Genomic DNA, 15,132 nt, shown 5'->3' on the forward strand with positions numbered 1-15,132 from the left:
TGTATAGTAGTACAGATTGTAAGTATATTTTGTACTATGGTTTGTAGGTTTTGGAGTCTCAGTTCGTAGTTTTGAGGACCGTAAAGTTCGTAATTAGAATTCGGGTTAAGGTAAAGGGATTCTATTTATATCAGTCCATTTTTAAAATCAGAATCGGTAAGCTTGTAGGCTACGATCATATGTATGTTATGACTACTTATTTGGGGAAATCTATCAAGTAAAAATGCGGGATTTCCAGGTTGCAATTTTTCGGAAAAATTGGAGATTTCGGGTATTATCTCTATTTTGTTTGGAAAACCGTTGGTTGCATTAAAACTGTATTATTAAGGTGACCGTAATCCATATTTGCATAAACTGTATACTTGAAATTGTAAATGATATCAATTGTCGTAAACCAAATAAGTGTGGTATGTATGGATGTATGTATTTGTTCCAGGTATTTGTAAAACAGTTATATGGGAGCTAATTACTGTACGCTGAAATGTATAGGAACGTGAGTTCCAAAATGATTCCAGGTTTTGTGAAATCGGCTAGGGGCGACTAATTACCGTAAGCTGAGAGTGACCGGCTCTATATCCGAGGGTGTGAAATATCACTAGTCTAATTCCGATTGGTCACCGAAGTGGTGTGAGCTATATGCTACATTGTATGATGCAATGGATTCACTGTGGGCCTAAGTCGTCGCAGCGTAGTTGTGCATATGGCAATGTAATCAGGGTGAGACTAGGTGACCTTGTATAGTTGCGTATGTAGCAATGGATTCACTATTGGGCTTGAGTCGTAGATCTTTGTAATTGCATGTATAGTAATGTAATCGCTGTAAGACTAAGTGACCTTGTGTAGTTGCGTATGAGGCAATGGATTCACCATTGGGCCTTGATCGTCGCAGCGTAGTTGCGTATGTAGCAATGTAATCGCTGTGAGACGAGGTGACCTGGTGTAGTTGCGAACTAGTGTGACGACACTGACCGTATGTATGTATGTATGTATGTATGTTGGGTATCGTATGAACTGGAATGGTTTTCTGAAAATACTGAAACTGTATGTATTTGTATGAAACTGTACGAATTGTTTCAAACTGTATCGTATGTATAGTGTTATGAAGTATGTAAAATGACACTTGTATGTCACACACTGATATAAACTGCTTTCTTCCTTACTAAGAGGTGTCTCACCCCAAATGTACGTACAATATTTTTCAGAGCCTTCAGGTAGCGGTAAGTAGCATCCTAGCGTCGGGAAGCAAGGGTGTCGTAGCTACTACTAGTACCTTCTAGGTACGAGTTTTGGTATCCAGGTTGTCAGGATAGTTTTGTAGACACTTGGGGTATGTTTTGTAATATGGAAATGTATATCCTAGTTTGTATAGTCTAGACTCTGGTATGATACTGGTTATGTATAAAAGACCATATTCCGCTGCGTATTCTGGATAATATAGACGTTTGTATGTATGTATGTAGGGCATCTGTTCACCCCACGAGGTCGGACCCTCTTTGTATGTTGTATCAGGTATGTTTTAATTGATACAGAGACAGGATAGGTTACTTAAATTCACCCCCGGGTTCCATTTCCAGGTTCAGGGCGTGACAGCTTGGTATCAGAGCTAACCAGGTTGTTAGGTCTTGTAGACTTGGTTAGCTTTATTCCCAGCGACGAGTGTTTGCGTAGCTTTTCTGCCAACTCTGCATAGTACTAATTTTTTCTTTAATTAGTCGAACCTTATCATACGCCTGTTGTACTATCTCTGAACCCAAAATTCGCTTCTCGCCTACCTCATCCCAGAAAAGAGGAGAACGACATCTTCTACCATACAGTGCCTCATAAGATGTCATGCCGATACTAGCCTGATAGCTGTTATTGTAAGCAAACTCAACTAGCGGCATAAACAGGGTCCAGCTGCCTCCAAAATCTAACACGCACGCTCGAAGCATGTCTTCCAATGTCTGGATTGTTCTCTCAGTCTGACCATCCGTTTGAGGGTGAAAAGTAGTGTTGAATGCTAACTGTGTACCCATAGCCTTCTGGAAGCTTTTCCAAAATCATGAAGTAAACCGAGGATCTCGGTCTGAGATTATGGATACCGGTATACCATGGACACAAACTATTTCCTGAACGTATATTTCTGCCAATCTGTCCATGGAATAATCGACTTTAATCGGGATGAAATGAGCGATTTTCGTCAAACGATCAATGATCACCCAAATAGCATTTAACCTTTGTCGCACCGGTGGTAACCCAGTGATAAAATCCATGGAAACGGGATCCCATTTCCACGCTGGAATAAAGAGTGGCTACAACTGTCGAGCCGATCTCTGGTGCTCAGCCTTAACCTGCTGACACGTCAAACACTACTATACAAATTCGGCAATTTCCCTTTTCATTCCACTCCACCAAAAATACTCTTGCAGATCCCTATACATTTTAGTAGTACCGGGATGGACCGTGTGTAGTGATCTGTGAGCCTCTTCTAAAATCATTATTCTAATATCATCTGCAGGCACACACAATCTGGTGCGAAATCTTAGAGCTCCGTCATCAAAGATACTGAACTCCTCTCCCTGACCATCTCGTACTCTGGCTATTACCTCTGCTAATTCTACATTATCACCCTAAGCGACCTTAATCTTCTCATACAGTGTAGGCTGCACAACTAGACTGGTAATAAACTCCTAAGGATTATCCTCCACCAATTTTATACCAAGTCTCTCCAGATCCATCAGGATCGAATGCTGAACCTCCATAACTGCCAGTGCTGGTCCCACTGCTTTCCTTCTTAGAGCATCTGCTACCACATGCGCTTTCCCTAGGTGGTAGGTAATAGTGCAGTCATAGTCTTTAATGAGTTCTAACCACCTTCTTTGCTTCATATTCAACTCCTTCTAGGTAAAGAAATATTTTAAACTTTTATGATCCATGAAGATTTCACACTTCCCACCATATAAATAATGTCTATAGATCTTGAGAACGTACACCATTGCAGCTAACTCCAAATCATGCACAGGATAGTTTTTCTCATATTCTTTAAGTTGTCTAGATGCGTAGGCAATAACCTTTCTATGTTGCATTAACACACATCCAAGACCCTTTAACAAAGCATCACTATATATCACAAGCCCGTCCTCCCCTAATGGAATAGCTAGTACCGGAGCTAAAACCAACCGTCGCTTTAACTCCTGAAAACTCTGCTCATAATCATCGATCCAGTCAAACTTCACATTTTTCCTCGTAAGTCGTGTTAATGGACCTATTAAACTGGATAAACCATCTACGAAACGTCGGTAATAATCTACCAATCCTAGAAAACTCTTGACCTCCTAGACATTTCCTGGTCTTTCCCAACTCACCATTGCCTCTATCTTACTCAGATCAACTAATACACCTACCTCAGAAATCACATGGCTGAGAAAAGAAACCTGCCTCAGCCAGAATTCACACTTCTTGAACTTTGCGTATAGCTTTCTCTCTCTTAATGTTTGCAATACCAGCCTCAAATGATGCTCTTACTCCTCAAAATTCTTCGAGTAGACCAGTATATCATCAATGAATATCATAACAAACTGGTCTAAGTACTGATGGAACACCCGATTCATTAAATCCATAAATACTGCTGGTGCGTTAGACAACCCAAATGGCATCACTAAGAACTTGTAATGCCCATATCTCATTCAAAATGTCGTCTTTGAAATGTCTTTTGCCCTAATTTTCACCTAATGATAACCCGACCGAAGGTCAATTTTAGAATAGACTTGGGTCCCCTAAAGCTGATCGAACAAGTCGTCAATCCTGGGAAGAGGATATTTATTCTTAATTGTCAATTTATTTATCTTTCTGTAATCTATACACATCCTCATAGTTTTATCATTTTTCTTTACAAATAGAACTGGTGCTCCCCAGAGCAACACACTAGGCCTGATAAATCTTTTATCCAGCAACTTCTGCAATTGATCTTTTAGTTCTTTTAACTCGGCTGGAGTCATTCGGTAGGGTGCTTTAGATACTGGTGCTGACCCTGGTAGCAGATCCACAATAAATTCAACTTCACAATATGGTGACAAACCAAGTAATTCTTCTGGAAAAACATATGAAAATTCTATGACCACAAGAGTATCGGCTTGTCTCAGTTGTTCTTTTGGGAGTTCTTTTATATAAGCAACAAATCCCTGACAGACATCTTGAATCAATTTCTTCACCTGAATGGCTAACACCAGCTGTGGCAAAGAACGTACACATAAACCAAGAAATATGTATTCTTACTCACTTGGAGGTTTGAAAATCACTTCTTTCGAATGGCAATCGATACTAGCATGATTAACTACCAACCAATCCATACCTAGAATTATATCAAATCCCTGCATGTTTAATATCACAAAATTAGCGGGTAGTACTTTCCTTTGAATGGTCACTAGAAAGTCTCTGAGTATTCTCTTACATCTCACCACTAATCTAGTCGGCATAGCTATAGCCAACCCAACATCCAACAACTGTGCCTCATACCTCGTCAACTTAGCATATACCGATGAAATAAAAGAATGGGTAGCACCTGTATAAAAAAAAAACAACAGCTTTATATGAAAAAGCAATAAGGGCACCTATGACAACGTCTCCAACAGTCTTGGCATCTCCTGGCGTCAACGCATACACCCTCGTTGGTGCCGTGTTCCTCTACTGGCCCCCACGAGGCGCCTGATAACCACCCCGATTTGGTCTGGGGGCTGGTGCATAAATCGACGGCATCTGGCATGTTGGAGCCATATATCCGGGTCTCCTACAACGGTAGCAGACATTCTCTCCCAATCGGCACTCACCTAAATGTCTCCATCCACATCTGGGGCAAGTGGTATGAGGTTGTCCACTCTGAAATCCACCACGTTCTACCATCTGCCTTTAACCCCCACCGAATCTACCTCCTCTCCAAGGGCCTCGGTTGGACCCCACCTAAAAGCTCAAGGGTGTGGTCCTCTTCTTCTGGTTCTGTATCTCAGTCTCTTTCGGCAAACTCTCCTCAGCTATTATGACCCTGTCAACCAACTTTGAGAAGTCCTGTATCCTCAGTACTGCTACCTGTCTATAAATATCCCACTTCAAGTTCCTCTCAAACATCCTAACATTCTTAACTTCATCTGGAACAATATAAGGACAAAAATGCGATCATTTGATAAATTTCGTTGCGTACTGCTGGACTGTCATCGAACCCTGGGACAAGCTTAGAAACTTATGTACCCTAGCCTCTCTGACCAACGCAAGATAATATCTATCAAAGAATATGTCCCTGAATCGAGCTCAGGTCATCGGCACTGGAATTGCTCTCTGCTCCTCCAATAATCTAGTGGTCGTCCACCATCTTTCGACCTCCCCTATCAACTTATACGTAGCATAAAGGACCCTTTACTCATCGGTGCAGCGAAACACCGTCAAAACCTTCTCTGTCTCCTACACCCAATTCTCTGCAACTGCAGGATCAGCTGCTCCTGAAAATGCTGGCGAATTCATCTTCATAAATTTCTCTATCGTACACCCCTGAGCTAAAGATGGACCTCCCTGCTCCATAGAACTCCGAGCAATCTCAATCATAACTTGCTGAGCCACACTGCGTAGCACAGCATTTAAATCCCCACCACCGGCACTAGAAGGCTCAACTCCGTCATCACCACTAGCGTGAGCACTACTACCTCTTGGGTCTATACTGCAATATCACCAAATTATTTTAAGTTTCTGAAACCTACAATACTATACTAACTGAAATATCTCTAACCTCTTATTACTAATTTAAGGTTGTGCCTTATTGTATGAAAATAAAAATCATCGATAGTTTACTATGGTTTTCTTGGAATCGTCACCCTAGGAAAATCACAGAAACCACCACGAAATTCTACCCCTAAACCACAGAGCAAAACTCTAAATTCTCATCTTAACTTCCCAACATCAACTCTACTGATACCCTATTCCACTCTTCTTAAGATTACATTTCTAAATTCTGGTATTGTTTTCTGTTGTACTCTAGAATCTATAGAACTTAGCAACCTGAACTCTAATACCAAACTGTAACGACCCAAAAATTACACCATTTAAAAAAAAAATAGATAAATTACTCTAACACCCCTACTATAGCATCTCAGGCCCCAGATGGCACTGAGATATTCCTATACATAATAAACACACCTATGCAGCGGAAAACATAAAGCCATACATCCACATATATACATACAATACCAGAATCCATTGTTTCTAAACCAAAGGTACATTTTTACATTTCCCACTGATACCATCTACCCAAAACATAAACCTTAAAATACGCTTACCCTATCAATAGGGCAAGTAAAAGGTCACTTTATCTGCGAGCCTGGTCTACTCATCTAACTGGATCACCTGAAAAATGTTAAAGTAATTAGGTGAGACGATGCTCAGTAAGTGGAAATATACTATTACTAGTGTGTGGCGACCGAGTTGCATACATACTATAATAATATCCAAAACTGCATCAGTGGGTAAATTAATATAAAGTAGAACTTACTTTCATCATAATTTAAAACATAACTGTGTCATCTGAATTTTCTACCAATCATACTGCTAATATCATACTATAATCATTAAAAGCTGAAAATCTGTATACATATATATAGCTGTGATTTTTCTCTGAAAAACTGTATGTCATGATTTGACTCCTCATAACAAAATTGTGTGGCTCATAGGCTAAACTTAACTCTGGTTGGCCTACTAGGTAAGTCATTATATTCTACCCTTCCTCAGTCCGGTCAAACTGCATCCACTCCTAACACGAAACTGGAAAACTACCTCATCAAACCGGGCCCCCTCAACTCAGAGTTCTAGGGAGTCTTCAAGCTCTCCGAGCACGGTTGACGGAACCCACATACTATCTGAGTTATGAGATTGCACTCTGATCTGTAAATAGCAACGGTACCGTGCTCTACAAACTGAGTCTGTCTGAACTATTCATCAGGGATCTGATACTGTATGTATATATATACTACTATAATCTTTCTAATGTTTTCATCATGTTTCCAAAATAACCATAACATTGTAAATATGTATTGTATATACAGTAACATTTGTATAACATATCTGTAGTAATTGACTATTATGACTGTAAATCTGTCTATAATATCTGACTGTAAAATCTTTAAATCTGAATGTTATGGTTTTAGAAAACATGACAATCTATAATTACTGTAACATGCTAGTCTGGAAAAATATCTATAATATTTGTCTAATAAATATCTATCTATATTTGTATATATTATAAATTATGATATTCTGGGAAAATTTATATAAATTTTATATTAGAAAAATATCTACTCAGACCACACAAATAAAATTCATATTCTAGAAAATTGGATAATATACTGATATATATATATATATATATATAAATGCATAACATTTCTAATAACTTTGCTAAAATTTCCTATCATAGCATATTTCCCTTACTTAATTATGGAAAAGCCCCCTCTGTTGTATCTGGTCCTACACCCGCAGGATTCCCTACTCATCACCCTGAAAACAACATCTCTCAGAACAAAATTTCAGTATTTTTTCTAACTTTTACATTTTCTATAACTATAGGGTAAGCAAATACCAAATAAAAACCTTATCATGAATTTGGAATGGAGTTCAAGTTAGTCCCACCAACGATCCACTCCAACAGATTTGGAGAGAACTTTCCCAAGAGCGTCGTGGAGGCCTCGGATTGTCGAATCGGCAAGAAACGGGACTGAAATCGAAGAGAGAAGGGGAGAGGGTCGTAGAGAGAGAAAAAGAGAGTTTCCTACGTAGGTTTCTTGTGAAAATCCAATTTTAAGTGTACTTATAGACTCGGATTCGTTGACGAACCTGAACCCCTCATCGACGAATTTCAGACTACCAAAAAGCTCCTCTCGGTATCTTTTCATCAACGAGACACATGTCTATGTCAACAAACTCCAGTAGAGTGCTCGTGGACGAAGTCTGCGTTTGTCGACGAGACCCCCCTTTGAGTCCCTTTTCAAAATTTTCCTTTCCCTCTTATTTAATTTCAATATTTTTTTGGGTTATTACAATACAAACCATCAATGAATGACGAGCACCTACATCCGTTAGAGAACTACGATCCTTCTTGGGGCTAGCCAACTACTATCAAAAGTTTATAGAGGGGTACTCTAGAAGAGTTGTGTCGTTAACAAATTTATTGAAGAAATGGGTACCATGGGGGTGGTCGAAGAGTGTCAATCAGCATTTGTTAAATTAAAGGAAAAGATTGTAGGAGATCTTGTGCTAATCCTTCCTGATGTGACAAAGTCATTTGAAGTACAACCAGACGCCCCAGACTTTGCATTAGGGGGAGTTCTTTTGCAAGAAGGACATCCAGTTACTTTTGAAAGTAGAAAATTAACGGGTACCGAACAAAACTATACAGTGCAGGAAAAGGAGTTTCTTGTTGTGGTACACTGTCTCCGAGTGTGGATACACTATCTCTTGGGGTCTAAATTTGTGGTAAAAACCGATAATGTGGCAGTTACTCACTTCCTGTTATAACTAGGACTAACCTCAAAACAAGCCCGTTGGCAGGAGAAGCTAACTGAATTTAGTTTTGATTTTGAATACAAAGTAGGGAAGATGAATGAAGTGGCTGATTCTTTAAGTAGAAAAACAGAATTGGCAACATTGAAACTCATAAGTTATTTATCAACTAGTAGGGGTGGCGTTACCTTTGAAAGATCTTATCAAGGAACATTTAAATACAGACCAGCAACTGCTGACATTGAGCAAACTAATAGAAGAAGGGAAGACATGACAATTATGGGTAGAAGATGAGCTGATAATGACTAAAGGTAGGAGAGTCTACGTGCCCAAAGCTGAGAACTTGAGGAAGACCTTAGTAGAAAAGTGTCATGATACATTGTGGGCTAGACACCCTGGATGGTGAAGAACTCATGCATTGATTACACAGGGATACTATTGGCCAAATATGCAAGACGATCTAATGAGTTATACCAAAACTTGCTTGATATGTCAACAAGACAAGGTAGAAAGAAAGAAGACCTCAGGTTTGTTGGAGCCATTGCGAGTACCTGCAAGGCCATAGGAGAGTATCTCTTTGGACTTATTTCCTCGTTGCCAAAAGTGAGGAGTGTGACACGATTCTGGTGGTAATTGATCGGTTTTTAAAGTATGCAATTTTCGTACCAGTTTCGAAGCCATGTTCAGCAGAGAAGACAGCTCAACTATTCTTCAAGTATGTGGTGAAATATTGGGGTCTTCCAGAAAGCCTAATTAGTGATAGGGATATCAGATTCATTGGGAGATTTTGGGGTGAACTCTTTTACTTGATGGGTTCAAACCTTAATCTGTCCACCAGCTATCACCCGCAGACAGATGGTCAAACCGAACGTTTTAATGGGATGCTGGAAGAATACTTGCGGCATTTTGTAAACTCAAATCAGAAAATTGGGTTGCTTTACTAGACACGACACAATTCTGTTTTAATTCTATTAAATCTTCTGCAGCTAATAAAAGCCATTTTACTCTCCCGCACACTCTGGATGGTCCATACAAAGGAAATTGCCTGAAAGCATACCAATTCACAAAGATTTGGTTGTAAAACATCGAAGTCACTCGAGTTCAATTAGAAAAAGTATCAAAACGCATGAAGAAATGGGCAGACAAAGGGCGACGACCACAACAATTTGAAACTAGAGATCTGGTTCTCGTAAAAGTGCCGCCAAAGACATTTCGATTTCTTCGCAAGAAGGATAAAAGACTTTTATGCCATTACGAAAGTCCAATCAAAGTGATCAAGAAGGTGGGGCATGCATCTTATCGGTTTGAACAACTAGAGTGGAAGAAGAGCCACAAACGACCAGTCCATCCAGTGTTTCACATAAGAAACCTAAAGTCATTGATGAAGCAGATCCGCACCAACAAAAGACAAGGAGATCAATAATTTCCAGAAGGCAGGCCTGTAAACAAAGATGTTCAGGAGATCCTTGCAGACAGAGTCGTCAATGAAGAAGGTCGTCAACAATAACAATATTTGGTTTAGTGGATGACGTTGGGAGAAGAAGAGAATAGTTGGGAAAAGGCAGAAAACCTTCAGCATGTCATACGAAAGATTGAAAATTTCGTAAATTCGAAGACGACACCAGCTTCAACATTAGCAGAGTAAAGAGGTCTTCTACAACACATCGACGAAAACGTCGATAAAATGAGTGGGGGAGGATGTTAGGGAGTGACAATGTAATGGGAAAAAGGGAAAGAGAGATACTGCTCTAATTGTATTCTCCAGGGATTTAAAATGAATCTATGATTATTTGTGTTAAGGTTTGTATAGTTATTCTCTTGGATCTAAATAACACAAGTAGTCCTTTTCATTATAGTGTTTTGTTGCCTTGGATTGTGATATACCTTATTGTTGTAGCCTTATTCCGTGTATGTGAATATCTTGCTCGTGTGATATCATATTGTCCCTTGTTTCTCTTGAGTATTGAGACTCACCTGGTGCTCGTGCTTGTAGGCTTGAACGTGTGATTGTTGGCTGACTCGTCGGGGGAGAGCTCTCAACGAGTGCCGCACGACCCTTACTTGAGTCCTATTTTGGGGGTCCGTGACACCATGCCTTTAACATTCTTAGAGTTTTATGAGATAAAATCTATTACAATTAAGAGAATAAAAGTACAATAGGATTTTAACTCTTAAAATTTATTTATTTTTCTATTCTTCAACTTCAGTAACTTAATTCTGTTAAAAAACAACTTAAGTACAAAGTCATTACTATACAAAAGTTTATTATCATCAAAATCAAATTAGTGAAACTTGGGGCTAACACCCCTATTTTATTAGCTTTGGGATCAAGCATAATAAGCTTTAACCCAAGCATAATTGGGTTAACCAGAAATCCTATTTGAATCAATCCACAAGATTAATCCAAGTCAATCTTTGAACGTCCAGGTCCCAAAACTAAAGCATTACACCTATCTGGAACCTCTAATATCTTAATAGAGACATTATGACTTGAGAAATTTATTGATATTTTTTAGGAAAGTTTCACATTGAACTAATTTCAAGAAGTTTGTGAATTCAAATAGACTATGAACACTGTCATCTAAACGAGAATAAACAGGAATTCTGTTATGAAATTGATAACTCATTGAATACCTTTTCCTACATGTGATTATGTCAGTATTGATTTGAATATGAATCAAAAGCCTTCTATGCACCCTATAAGTTGTATTATTCAACTAGTCCAATATGAGCTGCTTATTTGTTTTATTTTTATTTTTTAGAAATTATCCTCTCCCATTTTATGGACACACACACACACATACTTTTTTATCGGGCAAAAAGGGCTCCAATGCACTCCATACATATAACCCCACCCAAACCTCCTTAATTCTCAAACAATACAGTACCATTCACTTTCAGATTAACATAACACCCCCTGCCCTCACAACCTCCCTCTTTCCATAATAGTCTGCAAGGCAGCTGGGCTCATTATTAACAGGTAGGCTGCAGAAACCCTCCGTACTTCCTGAAGCAAGTAGAATTCCATTCCACTAAAGAAATTTTAAATTCCTCTCCTATGGCTATCCTGACCTAAAAAAAATAACCTTTCAATTTTCAGTAACTTTGCAACAAGAATGACAAAATGCTTGAATTATCAGTAAACCAGATAAGGACCGTCTGCATTCAAAATTTTAGTCAAGATCTTCCTTGCCTCCCTACCCTTGCAACTCCAAAACAATCTCATGCCATTGCTTTGCACTTCTATGCTAAAATGCTCACATAAAAGAGAAATCCTTCCTTCTTGGAAATCATCTTCCAAATGACCTCTGATGAGTGCATATTTAAACACCTATAGTTATGCCAATTGAACTTTGATCCATTACATGATCTGTGACAACTATTTCCCCCATCAATCATCATAAATAAATTTTCTTTTCCCAATAGTGTTATAATTTATAGCCAAGAATAGAAATATGATAATAACATTAGTTATGGCAACGACAGTACAATGTTCAAGATGAATGACATGATTTATGTTATTCTCATGTGTCTATTTTGCTCTTCAGCTAGGGAAAACTTAATATTCCAAGAGGACTACATCTTAGAAGTGAAAAGTGAAAACTGATGCCATACAAGTATATTGTTGTACTCACAATTCATACAAAAAGTTTTATCTTTTATGCAAATCCTGTACAATATATGCTTCCAAGGAAACATGGATGACAGCAAAAGTTCATAAACATCCTTCTATCACATTCAAAAAAACTAATTCTGAGACGTGGATGATACCTATTTCTCTTTACATGGAGTGGTGGGGATTTCCAATTTAAGGTACCTCAAATAGTATCTTTACTGCCTGGTATCAACAAATGAATCAAGATGAACATACCAATTAGTGAGAACGGGCAACATTAGAGAATTCAAACCATCCTCTCATGTCCAACTATGTGAATTGCAGATGTACTACTGCATCATTAGACTCTTCCCCTGCATCCCCCATCATAAGGAGGGTGGTTCCCTTCAACTGTAAATGGCTGGTAGCCAGAAGAGCTGGTCAGCTGACCCGAGCCACTACTGCTCACAGATCTCTCAATATCATCCATATCTGACACAATTGAAATTGGGCGTTCCGGGATCGAAGGAACTGGCAAATCTGTTTCCAAAATCTTCACCACCTGATCCATTGTTGGCCTAGCATACAACTGAGGATGAGAACACAAAATGGCAACCAGAACATACTTCTCCATACTCTCTGGACTGCCCACATCCGGCATACCCTCATCAACAACATCTAAAGCCCTCCCTTTCCTCGCCAGTGACCAAGCCCAGTCACTCACAAGGGTGGTTTGGCTGTCACCTACCACTGTGAGTGCCTTCCTCCCACTCAAAAGCTCGAGGAGCACGACACCAAAGCTGTAAACATCGCTCCTCTCCGTTAACTGACCATACAAGGCATACTCTGGAGCAACATAGCCCATTGTCCCGGCCACCCTAGTACTCATATGTGTCATCCCCTCCGGCGCGAACTTGGCAAGGCCAAAGTCTGCAACCTTGGGCTCAAAATTCTCATCTAAGAGGATATTGCTGGCCTTGATATCCCTGTGAATGATGGTGGGTTGAGCCCCATAATGCAAGTAGGCCAATCCCCGTGCTGTCCCCAGCGCAATGTTCTGTCGAATAGGCCAACTGAGCTTCTTCTCTGTAAACCCGAAAAGATGATCATGGAGGCTCCCATTCTTCACCAGATCACACACAATTATCCTCTGGTGACCCTCTAGAGGAGTGGTAGTAGTACAGTACCCTCTCAGCGCTACGAGATTCACATGTCGAACACTTGCAATGACTTCCACCTCGTGAGCAAAAGTGGCGTCGCCGGCGGCCGAACAGTTCTTGAACCTTTTCATTGCTACTGCAGACCCGTCTTTCAAAGCCCCCTTGTACACATTTCCGTATCCTCCCCTCCCGATAATGTTCTCCCTGGAAAAATTTCTAGTTGCCTGCTTAATTTCCTCAAATGTGAACTTAACCAAACTGGTACTTCCACGAATTGAATCCAACCCAAAAGCCAAACCAGTCCCAATTTGACCGCTCTTTGTCTTCTTACTCCTACGGTTCCTTCGCCGCCGAAAATACCAAAACCCAGCGGAACCCACCACCAAGCCGACACCGCAAACGACAGCCGAAATCACAACCTTGCCGCCCTTCCCGCCGGAACCTCCCGACCTAAAATCGAGCTGAAACAGGCATTTGGCGGTGCCTTTGTTGGTAGGACCGAACTGGTTCGCGAACGCGGCGGCGTAGATAGACGTGTACGCCGTGCAATCGGAGACGTTTCCGACGGAGGGGCCGGTAAGATAGGAGGCCTGGAGGTTGGACAGCCTGGTGGTGCAAAACGCGCAGGGAGAACTGTTATCGAGCGACTGGTTACACGCACCGGCGACGTCAACCAACGACGATTTGGCAACGATGTCTTCGAAACGCGATCGAGTCGTGATGTTCATGCACCCTTGTGAAATCCAAGAGGTTTGGAAGCCGCAGGCGGATCTGATGTCGAAGTTGGGGACGAACTCGTCGACCAGGGACTGATACGAGTCCCAGCATGCCTCGGACGAGTTAAGGGGAGGGAGGAAGAGGCCAGTAGACCGGAGGTACTCGGACTGGACGAGGCGGAGGCCCTGGCGGATGAACTGGCACTCGGTGGCGGCGTCGAGGGTGGGCCGGCGCCACCCTTGGGCGAGGCCGCGGAGGACGTCGAAGTTGAGGGGGCAAGGAGCGGCGTCGTGTTGGGAGCGGGTGAAGGGGGAGAGAGAAGAGAGGCCGAAGCATAGCACGAAGATAATTACGGTGACGGAGTGAAGGATGGACATTGGAGGGCTATGGGCTTATGGAGAACTGCAAGGCGACGGTGGTGGTGGCGGCGCCGCCGGCGGGGGCAGTGGAAATGGGGAGAGAAGGGATGGTTAGAAATTTTTTGGGGGGGCGTGGGGGGTGGTGGGGTTGGGGGTGGGTGGTAGCATTTGAGGGTTTGACCTGTGTTATGGAGGGAAGTAGGGGGTAGTTTCTGCGATGGTGGTGGAACTGCGTGTGAGTTTGATCGTTGTACGTAGCAGTTGCGGCAGCCAGCAGCCCACTTTGACGGCGCAGGGAAGTCGAGGAGCAGGTTGCGCTCTGTCAGAACGGCACCGTTTTGGTCTCCATCCCCCAGACCGTTACCTACCACTGCCACTGCTGTGAGAGAGAGAGACGGGGTACTAGTTGGATGAGTTTTTTTTTTTATGGGAAAATATTTTCAGAATGATGTCATATAATCTAGTGAAATTCAAACGATGGGGGTGGTCATTCAATTACAGTAGGTAAATCTCATTGGATCAAACAACGAGATTTGAATAGGCACTCCCAAAAGCAAGCTCTGTTTCTCTTCCTACAGGCGGCAGATGTTCTATTTCCTTGGTCCTGAAAATTTGATTTTTTGTTTCAGAATTATTTCAATAACTTTAGGTGAACAACAGACACCAAATTCCAAAACCAACCTTTCATCTAAAAATCAAACCGCCCCTTGCAACTCGCAACTCGGAAGCAAATGCAGACAGCACAAGATATAGAGCACAGTTCGAAGATGATGACGAAGAGGAAGAA

The 15,132-nt window shown here is 41.1% G+C and overlaps 1 protein-coding gene across 2 annotated transcripts; it reads right to left on the reverse strand.

Annotated features, from left to right (window-relative positions):
- Positions 1 to 6,162: 6,162 nt before the first annotated feature.
- LOC131155711 (probable LRR receptor-like serine/threonine-protein kinase RKF3) lies at positions 6,163 to 14,595 on the reverse strand. 2 transcript variants are annotated; one of them, XR_009136885.1, is made up of 2 exons: positions 12,386 to 14,561; positions 6,163 to 6,366 (listed from the first exon to the last, which is right to left on the reverse strand). XR_009136885.1 is itself a non-coding variant. In XM_058109056.1 (1 exon), the coding sequence occupies exon 1, from the start codon at positions 14,361 to 14,363 to the stop codon at positions 12,471 to 12,473; it is 1,893 nt and encodes a 630-aa protein (XP_057965039.1). In that variant the 5' UTR covers positions 14,364 to 14,595; the 3' UTR covers positions 12,152 to 12,470. The 2 variants fall into 2 exon arrangements, 1 of the variants encoding a protein (XP_057965039.1); XM_058109056.1 differs by lacking the exon at positions 6,163 to 6,366 and having other exon boundaries at positions 12,152 to 14,595.
- Positions 14,596 to 15,132: the final 537 nt, after the last annotated feature.

Source organism: Malania oleifera, chromosome 5 (assembly GCF_029873635.1).
Source record: "Malania oleifera isolate guangnan ecotype guangnan chromosome 5, ASM2987363v1, whole genome shotgun sequence".
NCBI lineage: Eukaryota > Viridiplantae > Streptophyta > Magnoliopsida > Santalales > Ximeniaceae > Malania > Malania oleifera.

What these genes read in the sequence shown, in the direction of transcription:
- LOC131155711 (XM_058109056.1), bottom strand. Translation starts at nt 14,363, where the DNA reads ATGTCCATCCTTCACTCCGTCACCGTAATTATCTTCGTGCTATGCTTC.